Below are 27,175 nucleotides of genomic sequence, written 5' to 3'. Positions count from 1 at the left end.
AGGATCTGTATACAAGGATTCAATTTAAATCAGTGTTTTGTCAGCAGACAGCCTGGCTGAATTGCTAAACGATGAGTCACAGCAAAGCAGACAGAAGCCCTTTAACTGGCTACTTAAATGAAACCTGAAGTAAGAGTAACAGCTCCAAAATGTCTAGCAATACCCTCTCACATGCAATCAGACATTTTGACATCCTCATTTATGTGTCCTGTGAAATGTTGGGCTGCAACTAATGATTATTTTGATAATCGATTAATCTATCATTTTTTTTCTTTTTGAATGGATTAGTTGGATTATTTTTTTTAAATACAGCATGTTAAATACCAAAAATATTATTTAAAAAATATTTTTGCAGCATTTTAATCAGCTACTACTACAGAACTGTTATAGGCTTTATTAAATAACAGGTCACTAACTGCAATACAATATAACTCTTATTTATCTGTCATAGCATGAGAAAATGATCAAGTGCATATAAATAACACAAGGTGACAGTATTCTGTACCCGTTTTGGAACCAGTATGTCTCACCTGCATTTTAAGCCCTGATTTGTTTAATTCCAACCAGACAAATTCAAAATAAAGGCACAGGCACAGCCTTACACCTTGTGTACATGCAGTCTCATCCGAATGTGTTTGAATGGCAAGGTCAGTTCTTTTGTTTTTGCTATACACTGAACACATTTGGGGTTGAAAAGATAAATATAAGACGATATATAAGAATTTCAGCTTTCATTGCCTAATATTTACATCTAGATGTGTTAAACAACTTTAAACATGGCACCTTTTATTTGAACCCACCCATTTTTCGGGTTATCAAAAATATTGGAACATGTGACTGACAGGTTTTTCTTGTTGCCCAGGTGTGCCCTGTTAGACTGATTGTTTAAATAAATTGTTTAATAGCTCTGAATGTCTACTCTTCATTTGAGCCCTGGGTTTTGCCTGTGAAGACTTTGTTGTTAAAAAGGATAAACCAAGCAAACTGAAAACCTTAAAGCTATCTATGGGAAAAGCCAGCCATTTTGAAGCTGAGAAAAGAGGGAAAATCAATCAGAGCCTTTACACAAGCATTACAACAATATGGAATGTCCTGAAAAAAGAAACCACTGGTGTGGTTCAAAGGTATCACAATCCACCACACAAAGAACACTGTGAGAGCACAAATACAGGGGCCATACCACAAGATGCAAACCATTCATCGGCAGTAAGAATTGGAAAGCCAGGTTGGAAATTGCAAAGAAATACAGAGATGAGCCACAAAAGTTCTGGAACCAAGATTAACCTCCACTAAAGTGATGGAAAGTCCAAAATGTGGAGAAAGAAAGGATCTGCTCATGATCCAAAATATACAAGATCATCAGTCAAGCATGGTGGAGGCAGTGTCATGGCTTGGGCTTGCATGGCTGCTTCTGGAATAGGCTCATTAATCTTTATTGATTATCTAACTCATGATGGTAGCAGCAGAATGAATTCAAATGTCTACAGAAACATTCTGTCTGCCAATTTACAGAGAAATGCATCCAAACTAATAGGGAGGCAAGCATCAAGCAGCCAAGACAATGACCCAAACACACTGCCAACACAACAAAAGACTTCATCAGGGGAAAAAGTGGAAGGGTTTCGACTGGCCAAGTCAATCACCAGACTTTAACACATTTGAGCATGCATTTCACCTCTTACAGAGGAGACTGAAAGGAGAACCTTCCCAAAACAAACAACAACTGAAAGAAGTTGTGTTACAAGCCTGGAAGAATGGTGATATCAATGGGTCAAATGTAACCAAATATTAAGGGTTATTTACTTTAATTTACTTTATCTTTTCCTATACTTTTGCTCACGTAAAAATTGGGTGGTCTGCCACCAAAGGAGCCATGTTCTAAGTTGTTTAACACATTTAGATGTAAATATTAGGAAATGAAAGCTAAAATTCTTATCTTTCTCTTATTATACTTTGTTTTGGTTCACTATAAACTGAAAAAGTTACGATAACCTGGTTGCATAAGTGTGCGCACCCTTTCATAATTGGGCATGTGGCTGTGTTCAGATGAACCAATCACATTCAATCTCATGTTCAAAAGTAACTATCATACAGCTGTCATGAATGAAACAAAATCACTTCAAAATTTACAAAAAGACAAGACAAAAACTTACTAGGGAGGCTGCCAAGAGACCTACAGCAACATTAAAGGAGCTGCAGGAATAACTGACAAGTACTGATTACTCTCTGCATGTGACAACAATCTCTCGTATTCTTCACATAACATCCAAACCCAACTAAATCACCCCAAACCATGTAGCAAAATGTGTTATAGTCTGATGAGACCAATTCCAAAAGGTATAATTCCATAAGTCCAAAAGTTATATTTGGCACACAAAAAAGAACACCAAATGGTGGTGGCAGCATCGTGCTTCAAAGCTGCTTTTCTTTAGTCAGAACTGGGGCTTTTATCAAGGTGGAGGGAATCATGAAGAGCTACAAATACCAGTCAATTTTAGTGCAAAACATTCAGGTGTCTGCTCGTAAGCTGAAGATGAAAAGGAATTTCACCTTTTAGCATGACAGTGACCCGAAGCATACATCCAAACCAACAAAGGAATGGCTTAACCAAAAGAAGATCAATGTTTTTGAATGATCTAGCCAGAGCCCAGACCTGAATCCAACTAAAACTCTGTGGGGTGACCTGAAGCGAGCACTCCACGAGACGCCCTCACAATTTGACTGATCTAGAATGTTTTTGCAAGAAAGAATGCGAAAATATTGCCAAGACAAGATGTGCCATGCTGATAGTCTCTTACCCAAAAAGACTGAGTAGTGTAATAAAATCAGAAAGTGCTCCAATGATGTATTAGTTTAGGGATGTGTACACTTATGCAACTAGGTTATTGTACATTTTCTTTTTCCTAAAAAATTTTTTTTGGATTTATTTTCACTTTATTTGTGCAATTTCACATTAAAGGTGGGAAAAGATCTGACATGATTTATCTTAGTGTCATTCTTTTATTTTACAAAAACCTGCCATTTTAACAGAAGTAAGTAGACTTTTTATATCCATTGTCAATATCAGTACACAACTAACAAAGGGTAAAACTGAAACAGTCAGTGACATCTTGAGTATGCCTAGGTCTGTACTGGGGGTGGCAGGGTAGAACCTTAACTATCATGGCTGTCTCATGCAACAGGAAAATGGCCAGTTGTTTGCAGAAGGAAAGACAAAATTACAAACACAATCATCAAGCCACCCACACCTCAGTAGCACGATATGTACCAATTACAGTTCAAAGTTCTTCACTAAAAGAATGCCAGTAAAATACCAGGCTTCAGGACATAATTGCCATGGCAACGTACAAAGAGAACATGCAGCTTGGCACAGGCTGCTATCAGAGAAGCACAAAGTGCCTATTTAACTCAGAGCATTTAGAGTTGAGACTTGTTAACCTCAACTTAAAAGCATTTCCAAAACTCAAGGCTTATTATTCAGCAACTATGTGAAAAACAATGCAAAATGATTAAGCTGTTATGAATGTAGAATGGAAGTATAAGGGTTCCTTGGAGTTTAGGAGCATCATGGATCAAACCTAGTGCTAAAGCTCAGAGCAGAAACGTGTGTGTGCCATCTGCTCCCTGGCAATGCTAACCTGTAAAAAGCACTCTACAAAAATGGTGCATCTACTTTTTGACACTTTTATTGTGGACTTAACTTTAGTCCTGGGAATGTAATGCCCCACAGAGTTTAAAATGTTGTTTTTATGATTTTTTTCTTTTATGATTTATGAGTTTAAAAACATAGGTCATTTGGATCATGTGTGTTTCTAGTATGCAGTCCTTAAACTGAATCACCACAAATTGAGATCCAGTGAACTAGTACCTGAAGGAAAACCATGTGGACATGGGGAGAACAAGTGAAATAATGCACAGACAATAACTCAAGCTCAGAATTCTACCTGCTATCTGTAACCCTGTTGTGTCCAGACGTGTTTTTAACTGATGCGTTGGAATGCTAAAAAAGGATGATCTGATAGAGTGCATTCAAAAAGTATGCAAACTTTACTTTTTCCTCATTAATCTGCAAAAAAAAATGCTTCATAAAGAAAACAGCATGTGAATGTATTAAATGTACATTTTTAAAAAGTACATGTCATTTGCATTAAATGTCCTTGAGATGTTTCTACACCATGAACTCCTGAGATGGGAGATGGAAAACCTGCCAGAAGAACAACAATCTCTGCACTTCACAAATCAGCCTTTTAGGCTACAGTCACCAACTAGAGTCCTCAAAGTCAAGTTTTGAGGACACGTGAGCTGTCCTAAACCTGCTGTCATCGACTTTCGGACAATGAAAAACAAGATTCTATGATCTGATGAAACCAAGATTGAACTCTTTGGCCTGAATACAAAGTCTACATCTGAAAGAAACCAGGCACTGCTCATCACCTGGTCATGAAGAAAGGTGAAGCAAGGTGGTGGAAGCATTATGGTTGTGGGGATGATTTTAAGCAGCAGGGATTTGAGGGCTTTTAAGCAGCAGCTGCTCTAGACCAATCAGAATGGGGCACAACAATGGGGCATGACAGTGGCATGAAATATACAGCCAAGACAATGCTGGAGTAGCTTTGGGACACGCCCAGCCAGAGCATGGACTTGAACCTGACTGAACATCTCAGGAGGGACCAGTAAATAATGGTACATTGATGCCTCCCATCCATCCTGACAGAGTTTGAGAGGTTCTGCAGATAGAAATGGGAGACAATCCCCAAATCCAGGTAAGTTTCTAAAATGATAACCAAGAAGACAGAAAGCTGTAATCACTACCAAAAGGCTTCAACAAAGCATAGAACAAAGAGTCTGATTATAAGTAAATGTGTTTTTTTTTATATGTATTTTTTAAGCATTTACAAAACCTATTTAGGCTTTTTCATAATAGACTATTTTTAAATGAAATTATAGCAATTAGAGCTGAATTACAGCCATTTTAGAGTGAGGCTGTAATTTAATAAAATGAGAAAAAAGTGAAGGGGTCTGAATGCTTTCTGAATACCTTGTATGTGTGGGCAAATTCAAAGTCTTTATAGTAGAACAGTGGATCTAAGCTCTAGTCTTGGAGAGCCATAGAACATGTGGAGTTTCTCATACTCTCAGCCTACCTGATCCAGCTCATCAGATAATTATTAAGCCCTTTACGAGCTGAATCATTCATTTTTGCTGTGGGTCTCCATGACTGGATTTGAGGACAACTGTATTAGAACATATGTTTGTAATAAATTATCAAGTTCACATAAACCCTGAAAAAAAAAAACTATAGATAGTAATTCATTTTATACAGTATGTGCATGCAGCCTTATGGATTCTTACCTGGTTCTTGTCCTTCATTACACTCATCTGCTCCTTCCCCATGGATGTCTTTGCCACACTCTCTTTTCTCATCCCTCGTTTCTTCTTTAATTCAGGACTCCAGAAGGTTTTGATACTGCTGACCGAAGAACCAAGAGTGCTGTCTCTCATGTCTAGCTCTCTCCGGAACATGGTGTTATCCATTTGCAATTCCCTTAGGTGCTCTATCAGGGGATTTCCTTCTCTTCTGGCCACACCTCGCACAGCTTGTCTCAACAGTGGTGAAGAAGGCCACTGGTGCTGTGGGAGTAGGTGCACGGCTCCATGATCTCCATATGCTACTGAATCTAAATGAAGATGCCCCAAGGATGAGCTGATGTTGGGGCTACTGCCCAGGATGGCAGTCTTTCCACGGCTTGTGTTGCGGCCCAATGTCATAGTGCCTTTCGGGTAGGCAGTGGAGGCAAGAGCCTCATGATCACTCACGTAGACAGGGCCAGAGGCTGCATAGGCAGCATTAAGGGACTGGATGTTCTCCATAGAAAGGGTCTTTCTGCCACTTCCACACTCGCTACCTCTTCTGCCAGCATTTACCCGACGGTGGCCCATTCTGGGAGAAGAATGGAGATGGGGGGAATGCAGTGGACTAGCCTCAGCATGGCCGACTGACTGTGAACTACTATACATTATGGTTTTTAACTAGTAGAGATGTTCCCACATGAAACTTCAAGCTTGTTCACTTGTTTGTCTCCTTTTTTCTTGGTACACTGTTGTCACAGGGAACCATTTGTTCATTTAAAAGCTTGTAATGCTTGCTGCTTAAACTGTCAGGTTAACTGAAAATATCAACACTCTTATCAGATCTATTTTGTTCATTTCACCTTCATCAAAACATCATCTTTGTCTGTGGAACTTTCTGTCAATACCATGACAGGCCTGAAAGCAACTGCATCATCATGTCTCATATTAAGTTACTGGCAGGAGAGGAACTATTTAGTGTGTCACAGCAGCATATAGCTCTTTCTTACTCAGAGACTTTTGCTGTTACTGTTGGAGGTATGTGAAAGATCTCAGGTCATCTGTTATATAACCTGTAGAAAGAAAGAAAGAAAACCAATTGTCACTGTATGTAACTTTTGTTGGCATCATAAAATGTCCACCCACCATTTATTACATGACATTTGCCTCTCTTCAATGTACTGTTTTGTTTTATTTACAGAAATAAGCCACATATATCATTTACAATGCAGTGTGTCCTAATTCCTTGCGATTTGTTTAACTGCTTTTTATAACGTATAAATATTAATTTAAATAGTCCATTACAGAGCATTTGGCAATTATAGTTAATTATAGTTAATTATATTTGAAATGTAAAATAGGTGGAACATAAAGCACTGTATAGGATATTTGCATTTTGGTTTGGGCTGGTTTTGAGGGTAATTTTATTGACCACTGGGCTGCTTTTGTCATGCAAAACTGGATACTGGAGCAGCCAACTTCATATATAAACACAAGCAAAGAAAATTATATTTAATACTACTGTATTTTCAGTATTTATGGTTTCAGTTCAGATATTAAACTTTAGGATGATAGGTTATGATGATGTATTTTGTCTGAAATTGTTCTGGTGTCCCCCTCACTGTCTCCCTGTCAACCAAAAGGATTTTTTTTTTTTTTTAATAAAAACCAAATGCCAGTGTTTGTGTGTGTGTGTGTGAGAGAGAGAGAGAGAAAGAGAGAGAGAGAGAGAGAGAAACAGACAGCCGGGCAGAGGGACATGGCAGAAGGAGCAATGTGTTCCCATGCAGCACATCTGTATTATGTCCTACAATATTTTATTTTTCACATTCTGTGTGATTAAACAACAATAGCACACTACTGATATTCTCATATTAGGATCAACTAATCAACATCCCTGCTCATTATTACTCTGAAAATCATGTCAATGTATCGTGAATAAACGTATTGCGCCTTTCTCTGCCTCTCAATCTCAGAATCTGTTTTGTTTTTTTGTTTTTTTTTTTGCAGCGATTGCTTATTAATATTTATAAACAGACAACAACATTAATTTCATAATATACATGAATATGTGCTAAAGAGGGCCCATTATGAGTAACTACATTTTCAGTCTAGCAATGATATTACTATAAGCCTAATTTCAGTAAGGTCTTGGTGCATTGGAGTTACTGCAAGCCACTCTAATCAAGTACTGCACACAGAGAAGACTGACTAACTGAATTTTTCAGTTGGAAAGGATTAAACCCTATAGCCACAAACAGCAATATGCGGGGTCCAAGCACTCCTTGCAAATAGTAAGAGGTGATCAGCTCTTGCCAAGATACATAGAACCATAACGTGTCCATACGTGAACACACTTATCAATTTTTACTAGTTTGCAAAAGTAGGTTTTGCATATTATGCAAATTAGCAAAAAAAAAAAAAAGAAAGAAAGAAATCTAAGTGGGCAGAGCTAAAATGGTTCTTGAGGCTTTTGTGCTTGGGAGAAAACAAAGGAATCAGTGGAAAAAAAACAATTTTGCTCGTGGTTCATGAGATATGGACCAAAACATAAAAACTTTAGCGTATTGGGCTGATTGGGTCTATCTCACTTGCCTGAGTAGCAGGAGAGAGTACTTCCTGTTATAGTTTATATGTTTTATTTATATATAGTTTATATCCTGTTATGGCTTATAGTTTGGGCTACATGATTCATTTTAAGGTAGAAGAAGAAGAAGGTCACTACTTGAACTTCGTCAGTGGATGTCCGTGGATGTCCACTTCTCGGTTGTTCCACAACACTTCCGTTACGTCTTTTTGAATTTGTTAATAAGTTTGGGAACAGTGTCATGCATGATGTGCTTGCCATGTTTCCCGTTAAAGTCCATCGCAACCTTGCGACAGCTTCCTGATCCAGCCATGAGAATGATTTCAATACGTTCTGTTGTCAAAGGCATTCTTAAAGGCTATCTGAAAAAATATAAACTAACTATGAAAGATTTTGGAATACAATTTACTAAAAAGTGTTAATTTCTCCTCTGTGTGGAGACTTTTGGGACACCTTGTAATGATTAACTGTTGATACTGATAAGGAAAATGATCATATACAATTAATCTATGAGAGCGGCTGAGTAGTTGCTATTATATCTTAATTAGTCTGCTAATACCATGTCATCATGATATTATAGCAGCTACTGTTTTGTGCTATAGCACCCTTGCTTTTTTCTGGCTGGAGCAGTTGTAGATTCATGTCATAGTATATGTATGTATAGGGCTCCAACAATAGCTTCAACCCAGGGGCCCCCACCACCCTAGGCATATAAGTTCCCAAATTTGACTTCTGCCCCTCAGTCACATCATTTTAACAAAGAGTCTTACACAGATTATGAGGAAGAAGAGGAGTGGAAAAAATTTAACTGTAAGGACAGCAAGAAGTTTGTACTATGATTTATTAACAGGAGGTACGTATCAATAGGAATAAGGAAACCTTATTTGTTGGCTTATTCTGTAAACATAGCTAGCTAATAGAATGCTCAACAAAGAAAGAGCGATTCTGAATAGTAATACAATCAATTGTCTTCCTTGAAATCTTTCATAATCTGTTGGTTTTCCAAACCTGATGAACCAGTCCAAACCTAATGAACCAGCCCAACCAATGATTGGGCTGGTTCATTATTTAATATAATGAAACCAGTACATTCTTGAAATCATACTGAACAGTGAGAAATGTGCAGTGCCCATTGGGTATAATGAGTTGGGAGAGCAAATTCCATGATCACACAGTTTTGTCTTTGGAAAATAAATGAGGGGATTTATATGGCACCAGAAATGGGACATTTTCACTCACCATTCAGAGTTAGTGTTGAGTTTGCTATGAGGTCAATATAAATCAGTGCCTAAACCTTCTGTGTATATATATGTATATATATATATATATATATATATATATATATATATATATTGAACACTTTGTTCAAATAATTATATATAGGGAGAATACTTTTCACTGCTGAACTGATAAAACCACACTGGGTACAGATTGCACAGTTTTATGATCTAAAATCTACCAAAAAGAAAGCAATTCTTTACAATTCAGAGTCTGGAAAACTCATAAAATGGATGGAGAAAATCCTGCTGCAATCCACAAGGGCACCTGGGACTTGAAACATGATTCATTTTCCAACAAAATAATATCCCAAAATAAACACCTTGTCACACTTGAGTGGTTTAAAACCGAAAAATTCATGTGCTTGAGGTCAATAGCTGCGGTTCCCATCCATTTAAATAAGAAAGTGTGCAATGTCAAAATGTTCATTGTTAATAGCTTATAACATACAGGAAAAAAAGGAGCTGCCAAAGGAAGTCCTATCAAGTATAAATGTGTAGAACTTTCTTTTACGTCCAAAAATTGGACTAGCAGCTCCTGAGAAGCAGTTATTTTAATGTTACATCATACCGGCTCATTATACTCAGAACTGCTTCTGAGAATCGTCCAAAACAAACTTGAGAAAACTCCAAGCTTTTATAGCCTTTCAGGACAGTAGGAGGACCTTAGGCACCGAGGTATAATATGCGATATCACAAACTTTTTCGTCCACTCAAAAAAACAGTAGTGCTTTGACTGAGATGAGGATGAGCATGCTCTCTCGTGCCTCCTAATACGATTTAAACTTGAATACACAACCTAGTTTTAAAATGCAGCTAATTGTTAAGTTACAAGTTAATCTAAGCATGTTTTCACACTTGCTCCATTTTAGCATTCCGGACTCCTCTAAAATGCCCCACAAGCAAACCGTTTGTGGTTCATTTTGTGGAAGTGGTCCCAGTCCACTTCACATTTTGCTTTATGACTAACAATCACTTGGAGCTTGCTGTCCATATGCAGCTGCATTTTTCTGTCACCTCCCAGGTAGAAACAAAGTGAAAAAACACATCTACAGGCATTGTGGTAATCGTGCTACTGAATCGTGTGTAAGAATGGCTCATTGATGGGAAAAAAATAGTTACTGTATATTATTTTTGGAATATATGTAGCGCATGCATGTATTTTGTCTTTGCTAACCACAAGCAAGTCTAAGGCATGAATCATTAGGTGGTTTTGATGGTTCAGCAACAAAATCTCTCTCCTCAATGCTTTCCTTTTTCCAGATGCTTCTGGTATTTCACTTCAATTCTTTGTTTTGCTCACTCGATTTTTTTTTTATCCATAATGAAATGACAGCATCATGTAAAATAACCATTTTGAATTACATTATCCTTGTTCTCCATAGGCTCTGAGTTCTAAAGATGTTGTGTGTAAATAATTTGTCTGAGAACACATTCAGTCCCGTTTTGAGTCCACTCGTATTGTTAAGCTCAAGAACACTGTGCGCACTTGCAGCTTGTTCCCTTTCAGATCCACTTTAATAAGACTGAGTATGGTTAATATAGAAAGAGCTCTATGAGAAAACACCCTAAGTCCCTAAGCACTAATTCCATATAAACAGCTCCACTATGCTGAGAAAAGAAGTTCCAACTGACCAACTTACTGATCTATTTTAATGACCGAGTAGCAGGGATAAGCACATTGTTTCATTTTCTATGTTGATTGATCAAAAGTGCATGTAGAAAAACGTAGAATAAGTTATGAAACATGAACATTTGTCTCCACTACTTGGCCGTAAAATAGTTTCACCATTTCTTGCTTCCACCTGACTAGAGGAAATGCAGTGTTGGTCATAGCTAAGTGAGAAAAGAGTGTGAGACACGATGTCAGAGCTTGCCACCATTCATTCACACTTCTCTACAAGCTAATCACAGTGGAGGCGGGCAGGCAGTTGGGACACTTTGGTTTCAACTTTTCCCCACAACTGTGTGCCCATCCCTGTAAACTTTTTTTTGGGTCCAATGATTATATATATATTGTGTTGGGGTGTTCAAAGGTTTGTTGCCGGGGGGTGAAAACTTTTTGAATTTAAAGATCAGGGTACATTTAACTTATTTTGTCTTCTGGGAAACATGTAACTATCTTCTGTAGCCTCTGAAGGGCAGTACTAAATGAAAAAATATGATATTTAGGCAAAATTAAAAAAAAAGTACACATCTCCTTTCTGTTTAAAAGTTTTCACCTTAATGCATGTTTTTTCCTTCTGGAGCATCAGTGAGCATTTGAACCTTCTGTAATAGTTGCATATGAGTCCCTCAGTTGTCCTCAGTGTGAAAAGATGGATCTCAACATCATACAGTCATTGTTGGAAAGGGTTCAAATACACAAAAAATGCTGGAAAACCAAAGAATTTGTGGGACCTGAAGGATTTTTCTGAAGAACAGCAGGCAGTTTAACTGTTCAGGACAAACAAGGGACTCAGGAACAACTATCAGTAAACAAAAAAACACAGCTGTGGATCATTCAGGTAACAACACAGTATTAAGAATCAAGGGGATGTAAACTTTTGAACGGGGCCATTTTTACAAATTCAACTATTATTTTCTCTTGTGGACTATATGTAAACATCTTTTATGTGAAATATCTTATTCGGGTCAGCACTAAATAAACAATAACATGCATTTTGTATGATCCCTCTTATTTTGGTAAAATAATGATCATTTTGCAGATTCTGAAAGGGGGATGTAAACTTTTGACCTCAACTGTACACAGAAGCATGGACTGCCAATCAAACTGCAACCTACAAAACTGTGAAGGTTGCAGCCAGAAAAGTGTATAAAAGATATTAGACACTCTGGGAACCTTTGGTAGAGCATCTAAGCATCAAAACCACTATAGTGCACTATAGCGCTGCACTTAATCTTGTCTCAAGCTTGTCTCACTTGTCTGAGTAGCAGGAGGAAGTACTACCTGTCCACCAGGTTTCATGTCTGCCAGATCTATTTTAGCAGTGAGAAATTCGAAGAAGAAGAAAACTGTAATAAATAAGTACTAATCGTAATAACAGTCTTCCTATAGAAGGATGCACAGGCAACAGACGGATGGGCGTTTGAAATCCTTCCTCTCAGTTAAAGTGATTGGACGTTGAGCTCATGTAAATAAGCCTGGCCTGGGGGAGTGGATAAGGAGATTGTTAATCACTGCACATGTCAATCCCTTTGGATGAAAAAGAGCTCTGGTTTGTACGCAATAACACACAAATGTGCCGATATCTAGAACCTAATAACACTCTAAAAGCCTAGATATGATGTAGTAGTACTACAGTGCATAACAACAAGATGTACATGCATTTAGATTATGCATAAAAGCTTTCAATTCTTTCTGGCTTAGCATTAAGGTCTGCCCATAAGGGATAAAAGTGATGACAGGGTATGGATGGGTGGCCACTATTTCTCCATCATATTGTGTTTTCAAAACCTTCTGTGTCCCTGTTTCCTCTTAAAACCACTGCATGGTCCACTAGAGTACTTTCTCACTTTCAGTCAGCTAACATATACACAAGATAGAAGTCACTACTTGACCGGAGAGTAGCTTTAATACAGTTATTCCCCAGAAAATGAGTACATATCATATAAGATACAACGCAACACATTTTGAGAGCGAGTTAGAAATATAAAGAAAGATGCAGCTGATGTGTGTGTGTGTGTGTGTGTGTGTGCGTATTTATAAACAGCTCATCGTCTCGCACACACGCCACAACTGGACATCTCTTGCCACTCTACATTTAGGACTCTACATAAAGTCGCATGGAGATAAAAGACTTTATCATTTAACATCGCAGTTTTAAAAGGTTAAACTCACCGGCTGAAGTACGGACCTGTCTTGTGCGTCAGTCGCGAAACTGAATGTCCCACACACATCGCGCGTTCACGCGGCCGCGCGTCTCCGCTGGCAGAAGGCTGCGGGGGCGCGCACCGCTCGCTCCCGTTTCCTGAGGTTACGGGACTTAGCGAGGCTGTTTAAAGGGGCAATGAGGGAAATGAGCCTGTCGCGCTCTAGGTATAATACACACACACCACACACACACACACACACACACACACATATATATATATATATATACACTATATTACCAAAAGTATTCGGTCACCTGCCTTGACTCACATATGAACTTAAGTGCCATCCCATTCCTAAGCCATAGGGTTCAATACGATGTCGGTCCACCTTTTGCAGCTATTACAGCTTCAACTCTTCTGGGAAGGCTGTCCACAAGGTTGAGGAGTGTGTTTATAGGAATTTTTGACCACTCTTCCAAAAGCGCATTGGTGAGGTCACACACTGATGTTGGTCGAGAAGGCCTGGCTCTCAGTCTCCGCTCTAATTCATCCCAAAGGTGTTCTATCGGGTTCAGGTCAGGACTCTGTGCAGGCCAGTCAAGTTCCTCCACACCAGACTCTGTCATTCATGTCTTTATGGACCTTGCTTTGTGCACTGGTGCACAGTCATGTTGGAAGAGGAAGGGGCCCGCTCCAAACTGTTCCCACAAGGTTGGGAGCATGGAATTGTCCAAAATGTTTTGGTATCCTGAAGCATTCAAAGTTCCTTTCACTGGAACTAAGGGGCCAAGCCCAACTCCTGAAAAACAACCCCACACCATAATTCCTCCTCCACCAAATTTCACACTCGGCACAATGCAGTCCGAAATGTACCGTTCTCCTGGCAACCTCCAAATCCAGACTCGTCCATCAGATTGCCAGATGGAAAAGCGTGATTCATCACTCCAGAGAACGCGTCTCCACTGCTCTAGAGTCCAGTGGCGGCGCTTTACACCACTGCATCCGACGCTTTGCATTGCACTTGGTGATGTGTGGCTTGGATGCAGCTGCTCGGCCATGGAAACCCATTCCATGAAGCTCTCTGCGTACTGTACTTGGGCTAATCTGAAGGTCACATGAAGTTTGGAGCTCTGTAGCAATTGACCGTGAAGAAAGTCGACGACCTCTTTGCACTATGCGCTTCAGCATCCGCTGACCCCTCTCTGTCAGTTTACGTGGCCTACCACTTTGTGGCCGAGTTGCTGTTGTTCCCAAACTCTTCCATTTTGTTATGATAAAGCTGACAGTTGACTGTGGAATATTTAGGAGCGAGGAAATTTCACGACTGGATTTGTTGCACAGGTGGCATCCTATGACAGTTCCACGCTGGAATTCACTGAGCTCCTGAGAGCGACCCATTCTTTCACAAATGTTTGTAAAAACAGTCTGCATGCCTAAGTGCTTGATTTTATACACCTGTGGCCAGGCCAAGTGATTAGGACACCTGATTCTGATCATTTGGATGGGTGACCGAATACTTTTGGTAATATAGTGTATATATATATATATACACACACACACACGTGTGTGTGTGTGTACTACAGCTATAATCTATAATACACACACGCACACACACATTTTATATATATGTAAACCTTGCATTCCAGCATTGTCTATATGTGAAGGAAAATAGCTATAATACACACACATACACACACACACATATCCTAATCTATGTTATGACCTGCAGTGAAATATGTGTGTGTGTGTGTGTGTGTGTGTGTGTATTATAGCTATAATACACACATAAGCTATAATACACACACACACACACACACACACACACACACACACACACACACACACACATATATATATATATATATATATATATATATATATATATATATATATGTGTGTGTATTATAGCTATAATACACACACACACACACACATATTTCACTGCAGGTCATATGCTGTATATAACTGTATGTGACAAATAAATCTTGAATCTTGAAATATATATATATATATATATATATATATATATATATATATATATATATATATATATATATATATATATATAGATAGATAGATAGATAGATATATAGATATATACTCACCGCCCACTTTATTAGGAACACCTGTACAACTGCAGTTATCTAATCAGCCATTCATGTGGCAGCAGTGCAATGCAAAATATTATTCAGACACAGGTCAAGAGCTTCAACATTCACATCAAACATCAGAATGGGGAAAAAATATAATCTCTGTGACTTTAACTGTGGCATGGTTGTTGGTGCCAGAAGGGCTGGTTTGAATATTTCAGAAACTGCTGATCTCCTGGGATTTTCACACAGAACAGTCTCTAGAGTTTACTCAGAATGGTGCGAAAAACAAAAAAGCATCCTGTGTGTTGAGGGTCTACAGGATGAAACATCTTCTTGATGAGAGAGATCAGAGGAGAATGACCAGACTGGTCAGGTGTACATGTGTTCCTAATAAAGTGGACGATGAGTGTATATTTTCCTTCACATGTAAATAGTCACCACCTTGAGGATTTAAGTATTGTATCATGTGTGTGGTATTTTGTTTTATTAATGACAAGAAAACTTAGACAATCTGAATTCCGCTTATACACTATTTGGCCAAAAGTTTGGGGACACCTGAGCATTACACCCATTTGTGCTTGCTGAACATCCCATTCCCGGGGATTTAGTCCCCCCCTTTGCTGTTATAATAACTTTCACTCTTCTAGGAAGACTTTCCACTAGATTTTGGAATGTGACTTTGGGGATTTGTGCCCATTCATCTACAAAAGCATTAGTGAGAAGGCCTGGGGTGCCTTTGTATTCCATTTTATCCCAAAAGTGTTCAGTTTGGTTGAGATCGGGGCTTTGTAAAGGCCACTTGAGTTCTTCCACTCCACTCTTGGCCAACCGTATCTTCAGGGGCCTCTCTTTGTGCACAAGGGCATTGTCATGCTGGAACATATTTGGACCCCTTAGTTCCAGTGAAGGGAAATCGTAATGCTACAGCATACAAAGGCACCCTATACAATTGTGTGCTGCAAACTGTGTAACAACAGTTTGGGGAAGGGTGTGATAGCCATATAGTGTATTTTTGCCTGTAGCCCTACTGTAGCAGGGTGTCTGTTAATATTTAAATATTTAATACTTCAGTAAAGTTATCGTCAGTGGATAGAGATTATATTATAAGGATAAGCACATAAATGTATTTATGCTGGAAAATGTATTTGTTGACAAAAGGCATTTTTTAAAAGTATATATTTATATATATATATATATATATATATATATATATATATATATATATATATATATATATATATGTGTGTGTATATATATATATATATATATATATATATATATATATATATATATACACACACACACACACACACACACACACACACACATATACATACATATATACATACATGCCATACATGTATATAATGCCATTTCTAAATGAAATCCAGGCACACTAGCTCATGTTTGCAAGCTGGCTGTGACAGGGAGGACTGTGACCATTAATGAATACTTTAACATGCTTTCAGAAATCCTGTCCGGTTAACTCATGTTAGCTAACAAAATGGTTCAGTGAAGCTCAGTGCAGATTATAATTATTATTATTATTATTATAATTATTCATATGACTTAAAATATTCATAGAAACTTGTTAGAACTTGTTAGCTGATCTTTTAATATTTGATATCATTTGATTTTTGTAAGTCATTTTCTTTGGTCTTCATTACAGACAACAGTCTCTTTACTTTCCTTGTAATATGACTTCACCCAGCATGTGTTCAGCAGTCAAACCAACACCCACAAAGAACAATCACTGTACCTATAATTACTCTAGCAGTGCCACATTTCACTTTGAGTGAACTTTTAAGTGGGGGGAGAGGTACAGTGGAGCAGTGAGTAGCATCTTGAGTTTAGATTACAGTTTGTGTAGAGTTTTGCTTTTCCCTATGTCCACCCACTGCCAAAAAAAAACATTCCAATAGATGGACCGGCTACTCTCAATTGCCCCTAGGAGTGAATGAGTGTGTGAATGTGTGAATGTGTGTATGACTGGCATCCCGCCCGGGGTGTATTCCTCTATTGGAAATGTATTGGTTGCTTTTAGAATGTACTCGAAAGAGAGTGAGTACATAGTTACTGTAGAGCAGCGGTGCACAACTCCAAACGTTAAGGGGAAACAGTTGAGAGATAGTAATTCAGACAGTAATTTAGCTTATGCACCCCTGATAGAGTGTAAAGAATACAGAGGCCCGCTTACCCAGCTCTCTGTTTCAGCACTGGACAGCTCCTTTTGACGTGTGTGCTTGGTCTATTGGGATCTAAGCCTCAGAAGCATCTCACCATCTTAGAAAAGAAAATGAATGAATTTAAATTAACATGTAGCCCTGTAACTGTGAAATGATCTCTACTGGGACCCTGTTTTCATTAACAACTCCAGCTGCCTTACTGCAGGTGAGCTGAAATGTGAGAGGAGCCACTGCAGTAGACGTGTCAGCATTTCAGAGAGAGAGAACATTGGTTTAAAAGGGTATACACTGTGAAAGAGTAGAGACTCTAGAAGGTCTAGCTATGACAGCATAACTAAAAGAGAGAGACAGTGATGCAGGCAGTAATGAGTGACATAAAGTGCCGACTGTCAAGAAACTCAGTGATCGTGTAGGTGGTGGGCGTAAGGGGGTCAGGGGATGTGACAGGGCAGAGGGTACCAAAACTTTTTACTTTTTTTCCATGAACCCCGAGATCTGCACCTTTATCTAAGAGAAACAAATAGGTTTCAATCTAGATTTAAAGAGTCTGAGTCACAAACATTACTTGGAAGGCTACTCCATAGCTGATAAGAAAAAGCTCTGCCCCCTTCTGTAGTCTTCATTATTCTAGGTTCTGATAAACCTTCAAAGCAGATTCTTGGCGAATTCAAAGCAGATGTGGCGGATCAAAATATACCAAAATTTTACTCATGTATTGCTAGGCAAGATCATTCTGTCACATCATTGCTAGCTTTGGCCATAAACTGGCTGGCATGAACTACACTACCCATCATCCCTAGCACATCACATGACTTAATCACAATCCTCACTGATCACTCACATTTGTTTCCTGTTGCACTAATTACTAACCATATTTAAGTTTGATTGTCAAGTCTCTTAGTGTATGTATAATACATGTCGTTCTTGCTCTCGATCTTGTTGTTGGTTAGTTAATGATCCATGCTTGCAGTTTGTTTCTTTTGTTTGTGTTTTCCTTAATAGATACCTGCAATTGCATCTGCCTCCCCATCCCTAACACATTCAGTGCTTTATAGGTCATTATTAGTATTTTATAATTTATACAAGATTTTACTAGGAGGCAATTTGTTGTGGATAAAATAGGAAATGTGATCAAACTGGTTCTAGTTAGGAACTAGCTCTATTCTGGAATCATATGGTCATGCATATGGTCATGTTCAGGAAAAAACCCTCTTCTACACTGAAAAATACAATTAAACAATAGTTTTCCAAATGAACATATCTGTTGTTACAAGATGTTTGTGGCAAAATTACATTCAATAAAAGTAATTTTTGCATTACTTTTTGTTAATTTCACTATTCACTATACAGTTAATTATATAGTTAACTGTCTAATTAATGTTTTTAGTACATAGATGATATAATTTAGTTGGTTATTAGATCAGACAGCTAATTCAGGTCTTTACAGTTCAGGGGTAAGACCAAACCAAGGCTAACAAAAACAGATTTTGTTATCTTTTTTAACAAATTGTTGTTTAATTGTATTTTGCTATTTTTTTCTCTATGTAAACAGTATTCTACAAATTGTCATATGACTATTGTTGGATAAAAAAAAATGTTATTTTGTTAAGTTTTCTGCTAAAGCATTGCTTTTTGTTCAAAATGTAACAGTTTGCATTTAAGTATTAAAATTTAGAAGTATCTGAGACATGCTGAGCCACATCAGAGAAGCTGAAACGCAGCCAAGCTTTAGTTTGCCTGTGCTTTCCGAGCCAGAAAAAATAAAAGCTTATCATAAATCTTGCCCTGTGTCCACTGTATTCCTGAGTTGCATGTGTTGTCTCTTGCTATACTGGTGCCAAACCCTGGGAGAATGCAATGCTGACATGGCTCAGCTTCTCTCACACACACACTCATACACCTCAGCCCTGCTCAATAAACAGAGAAAAAAGAGAGGAAACAGCTTGTTAATATGCACTAACACAAAGGAAACAGGTGTACCATGTTTCGTTTGATCATTCCCCTGCACCTCCACTGCAGACTCCTGCTAGGCCACGCCCCCACCTGCCACAGTAACCTAAAACCAGTGGCGGAAATAGGTGTGTGTTAATGAAGTAACTATCTGACTCTAATTTATGAGGTTACTGTAACCGATTGCAAACAATAAGAGATAAAGGTTTGAAAGAAAAGTCTCCTTCTCAATATTTGATTATTAATACATGCCCTGCTTTGCATAAAAACCTGACTTAACAGTTTAACAATTATTGTTGAGCATGTACTGCATGTATAAACAGCACTTTATTTTAAATGTGCAAGAAGTAGCCTTTACAACTGCTTGTCAGAAGATCATTTAAAACACATCTAGCAGAACATTATAATCTTTATAGTTGCTAATTAAAGTTACTGCAGGAAACATTTGTACATTTTTATGTCCTTTAAGGATGACTTTTGCACACTTGACTCTGCTTGTGTCATGCCATGGCACCACATTCATTGTTATTCATATAGCATGAAAACATTTTGCTAAAAGATACACTTGGGTACACTTATTATTACAAAAAAGAACAAAAAAAAAACACCACAAACCTAATTAATATGCAAATTAGTTAAAAATTAAAAACTGTAAGTACACAATAAATCTATAAAATCTGACAAAAGAATATTTCTGTATTAACTAACACAGTTGTTTACTTTTTCATTTATTTTAGATTAGTTTTACTTCAGTTTGTGGCATGTAAGGCTAAAGTTAGTTATCCAACTGCTCTAACTATAATCTGGTGTTTCAACAACACTAATCAACACTGGTAGTTAGAAAGCATGCCTACACAAGCCTGAAAATTACATCACCTGTGATTAACGAAAATATTATATTATATGCGTAAGCTTGGTTTTTTTTAGTGATGAGGCCATTTGCAGAGTGTACTGGGTGTACTTTAGGTAATAAATTACACTTTTTCAGAGTTGATTGATCTGTGACAACGAACTTCATACATGTCAGATTAGATTAGGCATGCAGTTACCATGGTTACCAGTTACCATACCATACCATACCATGATACCCCCCAGTAAAATGTGGTCCACAGTTCAAATTCAGAAACCTGAGAGTTAGATTAAGCTGAACTTTAAGTTAGATAGTTAACCAATACTGTAGGTCATGATTTGTGAGACAGTATATTGCCTTTATGATGAAGCGCGCAAATAAAGGCTACGTGAGAGTTACCTCCCCCTTGTGGAGAATCTTCAGCTTGACAATAGTGCATATTATAAAGCATGGTCCAAGAGGTGGATTCATTTTTTTTGGAAAAAAGTTTACAATGAAAGAAACATGGGAGGATCATCCTATTTACAAAAAAGGATTAAATACACAAATGGCAAAATGCATTTTAATTGATCTTAAAAATGTATTAGAATGTGCAGAGACTTGTAAATGACAGATTTATCTTCATATTTAAATTTTAACTATACATATATTATGCTGTACCTAACTTCATACATCAGGTCTTCTTACACAGTCTTATTGTACATCCAAAATGTTTAGAGTATATGATGCTGCTATGAAGCTGGCAAATCATTTTCAGGCATATGCAAAAATTATTGTGGTATCAGTGAGACACTATTAATTATAGGTCAAAAGTATGGCAGAAAGCAACAAATGTTCAAGAATATTTTACAGAATATGTAAAACACAAAATATGTGGGCAGCTCAGTGGCGCAGCAGGTAGTTATGGAGCTTCACAATTCCTGGCTTTAGGATTCCTGGGTTCCGGTTATTGTCTTGTGAGGGGTTTTGAAAGCTCTCCATGTAGGATTCCTCCAGGGACTGCCTTTTCTTTCCAACTATCAAAACAAGCCAGTAGGTGGATTGGCTGTAATAAATTGCCCCTAGGTTTAAATGAATGTGTGTTTTAGGTGAACTGCAATGAACCGGCATCTGGTCCAGGGAGGATTCCCGCCTCCGAGATGAGCTCGGACATTGGTACAAACATTTAGTCATGTCCTTCTGTTTTATGTTAATAAACTGTCTGTAATGTCTTGAAGAAAGCATTAATTTTTGCAGATGGTGTTGCTTTCATACTTTTCAGTGTATGTAAATGAACAAAATCGCTTTTATAAATAAATAGGCCGTCTGAATTGCTGAGCATGTTTAAGGCAAACATCATATGATCTATAGAATCTCATTAGATAGGAAGCTCTCTGTGACTTTTTTATCATAGGATTTCACGTTGTCGGATGCTAGAGCAATATTCAAGTCATTCCAGAAGAGAGGCTGAGCTCGAGGGTTCTTAGGCCAGGAGAGAACGGACTTTCTGCAGAGCCTCTTTCTCATTTGCAGGTACTTGAGCTTGGGGAAAAGAGGATCCAGGAGGACCACAATTGCAACATCCACTTTCTCATCCAGTAGTCTCTGCTGGACCAGAAGAAAAGCTTGCTTTATTACCCCATTCACAGAAGCACAGCCACCCTGGTTAGTCAGAACGAACACTGTTTTCCTGCTGTTGTACACTGCGTTGTGTAGATTCTCAATGCATGATACTCCTGGTACCCAGTCCCTTTCCTCCAGACAGAGCCGAAATTTCCATCTTCCCGTTCTTTCCAGGTTAATCAACATCTCATTGTAGATCCAATCGCTCACTGCCTTGTTCTTTGTATCAAACACCACAAATGCATCATGCTGGTTGTTCATGTTGTTTCCTTGAATTGGAGTGTAACCCTTGTGTCCTGCCCACAATATCTGGAAACAGTACCACAGGTCCCAGCCATATAGATGCCTCAAAAGGGGGATTGCAGTTGCTGCAATAGTAAGAAATAACGTAAAGAGGAAGGACACACTGCCAAATATCTCCTGGCAGGAGCGAGGATCAATAGAAAGGACATTTACTCCCATCTGTGATTCAGGAAAACCACAGCGAACATCTGTAGTGAGGTGTGGGATATCCACAGGACTTTTTCGCAGAAAATCAGTAAACCAGGAAGTGGCACAGCTGCATGTAAAGGGGTTAGCATGCAATGTTAACTTGCAGGAGGTCTCTGAAGTGGTACAAATAGTACTGCCTTTCTGTAATGCTGGGGGGAGAGCGTGCATCTCTAAGATCTTCAACTGGTTGTGATTGAGCATCAGTTCTTTAAGACCTGTTGCCTGACTAAAGAAAGACTCCGGAATTGCACTTAGTCGGTTATGACTAAGGTCCAGGCTTCTAAGTTTAATGCCAAAGTAGATAACGCTGTCTGGTAAGTTAGAAAGATAGTTTCCACTGAGGTTCAGATAGCACAGTAGACTGAGAACTGAGATATTTTGCCAGGGAAAGTAATTCAGTAGGTTCGAGTCCATCCTGAGCACACGAATACTTGGAGGAAGGTTAGCTATTGCTTCTGGGGAGCATGATCTAAGCTGATTGTCAGAAATGTCCAGGTATGTAAGGTTTGTCAACCCCTGAAAGAATCTTATGTACTGATCTCCACTGCTGTCCCACATGATGTCCAAACGATTTCCAGAGAATAACAGACACTTTAGAGATGTACTATAAAGAATGTTGGTGATTCGCATGCCAATGTTATTGTTTGCTAAACTAAGAACTTCAAGTGAAGTCAGGTTCTTTATGAAAGTGAAGCGGTGCCCTATTCCCCTCATGTGAAAATGGAATTCATTGTTGCTGAGATCAAGAATCTTAAGTGTTCTGCGTATCTCCTGAAATGCTTCGTTAAAGTAAAGGTCAATACGGTTGTGTGCCATGTTGAGGTATACCAGTTTGGTGAGAGGATAGAATTGCTGACCATTTAAAGCTTGACTCATATAGTTATAGGACAGGTCCAAGCACACGGTTTGCTCCATTCCTTTGAAAGTATTTGCATTCAGCCATGGGATATTGTTTTGTGATAGGTCAAAAAGGAGTTTTCCATAACAGAAACACCTTCGGAGATTCCACATTGAATAACCTTTTGGACATTCTTTGTCAGTGCAGTGGAAATAGTTCCTCTGGAGCTTTGACTCAAATGCAGACATGTCTTGAAGCTGTAGGTGGTCATCTCTCTGATATCTATCCAGGGTCAAGGCCTTACTAGAGCTTGCTGTGTTGTATGGGTTGAGGGTTAGCATGTTCTGTGAAAGCACAACCATTCTCAAGGATCTCAGCTGGTTAAACACAGTTACATTACAAGAATTAATGAAGTTCATGCGTAGGTCAAGATACTCAAGCTGTGGTAGGTTGAACAGAGGCCTAAGGCTATTGTTTGACAACTGATGAAAGAAAAGCCCACTTAATTGAAGCTTCCTCAAGGACTTCATTCTGCTAATAGAGGGTGACAATATCAGCTCTGAAAATGTTTTCAGAGGTTGGTAGTTATAGAGAAGGTTCAGGGACACAACACCCTGCAGTTCCTCATAAAATGTGCCATTCTGGATGCTGTAGGCGAGGAAATTGTCTGAGAGGTCAAGTTTCTTTAGTTTCTTTAGTTGTGCAAAAAGATTTTTAGGAATGGAATGGATTGAGTTTCCCCGTAGACTAAGGTTAACAAGTGAGTCTCTCTGCTCAAAAAAAGCTTTGTCATGCAGGCCTAAGGATGAATTGTTTGGGCAAGGAAAACAAGGCTGCGCTGCATGATCACACCTTTGGCAGTTCCACTCCAGGTTAAGGAAACTGAGTTTAGTGAGGTTTGTAAAAGAGCCTTCCCGGATCTCTGTGATGCTGTTTTCTCTCAGGTCTAGACTTTCCAGTGAGGGTGGCAGTTGCGTGGGAATGGAGGTAATATTATTACAGCCAAGGGTGAGGTTCTGTAGCATAGGTAAATCCTGAAACACTCTTTGATCAATGAAAAATGATTCATTACAGGGGTTGGCATAGTAGCAATTTTTGGCAAGAAGCAGCTGCTTGAGAAAAGGTGTTCCAAGGGGTCGTTCAATGCGGAAAATATTATTAAATTCTAATCCTAAGACCTCAAGGTGCTGGGGTAGAGGAGGAATAGTCTTGAGACTATTTCCTGCCAACTGAAGGAAGGTCAAGTTCTTGAGATTAACAAAAGCATCACGTTCAATAATCACTTGGCATGAAGGCAATTTCAACGCCTTGAGGCGACCAGGCAAACAATTCCACATTAAACTTATAACTTGAAGATTGGGAATATCTGAGAAATCATCACTTTTTATGTGATGTATACGATTTTCATCCAGGTTTAATGAGATGATAAAGAGGGACATAAATTTAGGGATGCTCGTGAGGTCTCTGTGCTTGCAGTTTAAATGTATGTTTCCATCGCTGCTGGTTCTATTGTCACAAGGGTAGAATTTAGGGTTCATTGTTTTGACCAAACTGAGTTGATCCAGTGCCAAAAACAGGTATAATCCAGGTCCAAACATGACCTATAGACATAGAGAGACACACGTTAGATGTAAATTTGTTAAAACATTGCGATATAGCATACTACTACACTAATACTACTGTACTATTATGTTTTGAAAATTTTCTGCCCTAAGTATGTGTATAACATTTTTTGTATTGTTATGTTGCATTTACCAAACATTTAACTACAGATTAGGTCCTACATATTACATTTTGTATAAATTAAATGTGTACCTTATTCAAAATACTTTCCTTGAAAATGTATGTGAATATACAGCTATTATATGTACATAACATCTCAGCAACAATTTGTCTATTATTAGGTTAAAAAGTCTTGTTTGTCAATCTGTGTAGACATTCAAGGTACAGGAAAAAAAAGTTACATTAACAACTTAAAGGATATACATTGAATGAATGTGAAATTCTATTTGACAAGAACCCTTCTTGTAGCTAATAATAATTTCATTTCATTAACAGCTAATGCATGCATCCTTCAGATGTCATCAGAAAATAAGAAACAAATACACACTTGCCCGTCTACTATAACTAAACAGTCTATTTTACATTTAGAAGAACAGTATAAATATGTGATGATAATAGTGCCATAAAAAGTGTCTGTGAACAGAACTTAATAATTTGTATGATCATCAAGAAAGTCAATGTATGATACAACAAGTCAATGTATGATAAAGAGAGAGGAGATGCAGCGTCTAATGGACTGGCGCAGAGCCAACAACCTGTCTCTGAATGTGGACAAAACTAAAGAGATGGTTGTTGACTTCAGGAGAGCACAGAGTGACCACTCTCCGCTGAACATCGACGGCTCCTCTAAGGAGCATCATCAAGAGCACTAAATTCCTTGATGTTCACCCGGTGGAGAACCTCACCTGGTCCCTCAACACCAGCTCCATAAACAAGAAAGACCTGGCAGCATCTCTACTTTCTGTAAAGGCTGAGGAAAGCCCATCTCCCAACCCCCATCCTCACCATATTCTATAGAGGGACTTTTAAGAGCATCTAAGCAGCTGTATCACTGCCTGGTTTGGAAATTGCACCGTCTCGGATCACAAGACCCTTCAGCGGATACTGAGGACAGCTAAGAAGATCATCTGGGTTTCTCTTCTCTCTATCACAGTCATTTACACCACATGCTGCATCCTCAAAGCCACCAGCATTGTGGACGAACCCACGCACCCCTCACACAAACTCCTCACCCTCGTGCCATCTGGCAAACAGTAGCGAAGCATTCGGGCCCTCACGGCCAGACTGTGTAACAGTTTCTTCCCCCGAGCCATCAGACTCCTCAATACACAGAGACTGGACTGACAAAACACACACACACACACACACACACTCATCTGAACACCATCCTACTCTATTTGCAATTTTTGCACATTTCTGTATTTACAACCAAAAATTTTTTTGCTGCTACAGTATTTATAAAAATATTATAATATTACTATACTTTCTACCTGGCTGCTACCCCAATAACTGCTATGTTGATATAAAGTATAAGCTTATCTGCCGAATACTATGTCATAGCATGTTAAGTTTACATTCACAGCAATTTATTATATTATTATTCTTCTTTTGCACTACGGTTATACCTGACACTTTCATACTTTCGTACCGGTCAGCACTGAACTGTCTCTTACTGTGACTGTTGTCCTGTTTTAGTAGTTATTGTACTGTCTTGTGCTGTTTGCACGTGCATTTTATGCAGTAATGTGTAGTCTCTTGTAGTTCTGTGTTGGTTTAAATACCATCATTGTCCTGGAGGAACATTGTTTTGTATCACTGTATACCAACTAGCTGTATATGGTTGAAATGACAATAAAGCCACTTGACTTATGAAATGATAAAGTTACATATGACAATATTGTTGAGAAACATAAAATTATGATTCTCTTGATACCCTTGCATGGGTTAGCTATAATTCCAAAGTGACATTTCAAGAAACAAGAATCATTACACTGAGTGCAATACATCAAATCCTTAAAGAAAGAAATAATTGTGGAGCTAAATAAAACTTCAGTCTGGTTCATATTTAAGCCCTGAGTCATAAAATTAAACCTCTGATATAGCCTTGGTTCTTATCATGAATATTTTTAAACAAATAATTACTTACCAAGAGCATCTGCATCTTTACGTGTAGCTGTGAAGTTTACAGATGAGGAAGTAATCTAATAAAAGACAGCTTCATCTAGAATTCAGGCATTTACAGAAGTGAAAATATTCCACCCAGAATAACACTACTAAATGCATGCAAATCACCCTACTTCTAAGCACAGGTGGTCAGGCCATGTGATGGAAGACTTCACCAAAAAGTCACGTTATCTTGATCTTTTTTCTCTTTGAATATTAAAGATTCCCTCAATCACATTGCTTTGTGAAAGTTGTGCAGTTCATATGGTGGCAGGAAAAGAGCAGGATGTTTTACTACACTGGATTAAAAAAATTGTTCTACTTGTAAAAACGTCTAAGAAGAAAAGAAAGAATGATTAATATATGTATTTGGAAACAGGCTGTTCTTTCTGCTCTGTGGGAACAGGTG

General features: G+C 38.3%; 2 protein-coding genes across 5 annotated transcripts in view; both read right to left on the bottom strand.

Moving 5' to 3' along the window:
- Positions 1-6,386, bottom strand: part of LOC113533440 (ERC protein 2) — a 213,545-nt gene extending 207,159 nt beyond the window's left edge. For 3 of the 4 annotated variants that reach the window (XM_053236366.1, XM_053236363.1, XM_053236365.1), the window contains exon 1: positions 5,353-6,386. In XM_053236366.1, the coding sequence (XP_053092341.1) occupies positions 5,353-6,018 (666 nt within the window). In that variant the 5' untranslated portion in view covers positions 6,019-6,386. The remainder of the gene's footprint in view (positions 1-5,352) is intronic. The other variant, XM_053236364.1, reaches the window with a different exon arrangement.
- A 13,740-nt stretch (positions 6,387-20,126) lies between these two features.
- On the bottom strand, positions 20,127-27,121 carry tlr9 (toll-like receptor 9). The gene is made up of 2 exons (XM_026925026.3): positions 26,750-27,121; positions 20,127-24,641 (listed from the first exon to the last, which is right to left on the bottom strand). The coding sequence occupies exons 1-2, from the start codon at positions 26,762-26,764 to the stop codon at positions 21,453-21,455; spliced, it is 3,204 nt and encodes a 1,067-aa protein (XP_026780827.2). The 5' UTR covers positions 26,765-27,121; the 3' UTR covers positions 20,127-21,452.
- Positions 27,122-27,175: the final 54 nt, after the last annotated feature.

This window comes from Pangasianodon hypophthalmus, chromosome 8 (assembly GCF_027358585.1).
Source record: "Pangasianodon hypophthalmus isolate fPanHyp1 chromosome 8, fPanHyp1.pri, whole genome shotgun sequence".
NCBI classification, from domain to species: domain Eukaryota; kingdom Metazoa; phylum Chordata; class Actinopteri; order Siluriformes; family Pangasiidae; genus Pangasianodon; species Pangasianodon hypophthalmus.
The sequence above is the reverse complement of the archived record's forward strand: the minus strand, read 5'-3'. Positions and strand labels throughout refer to the sequence as shown.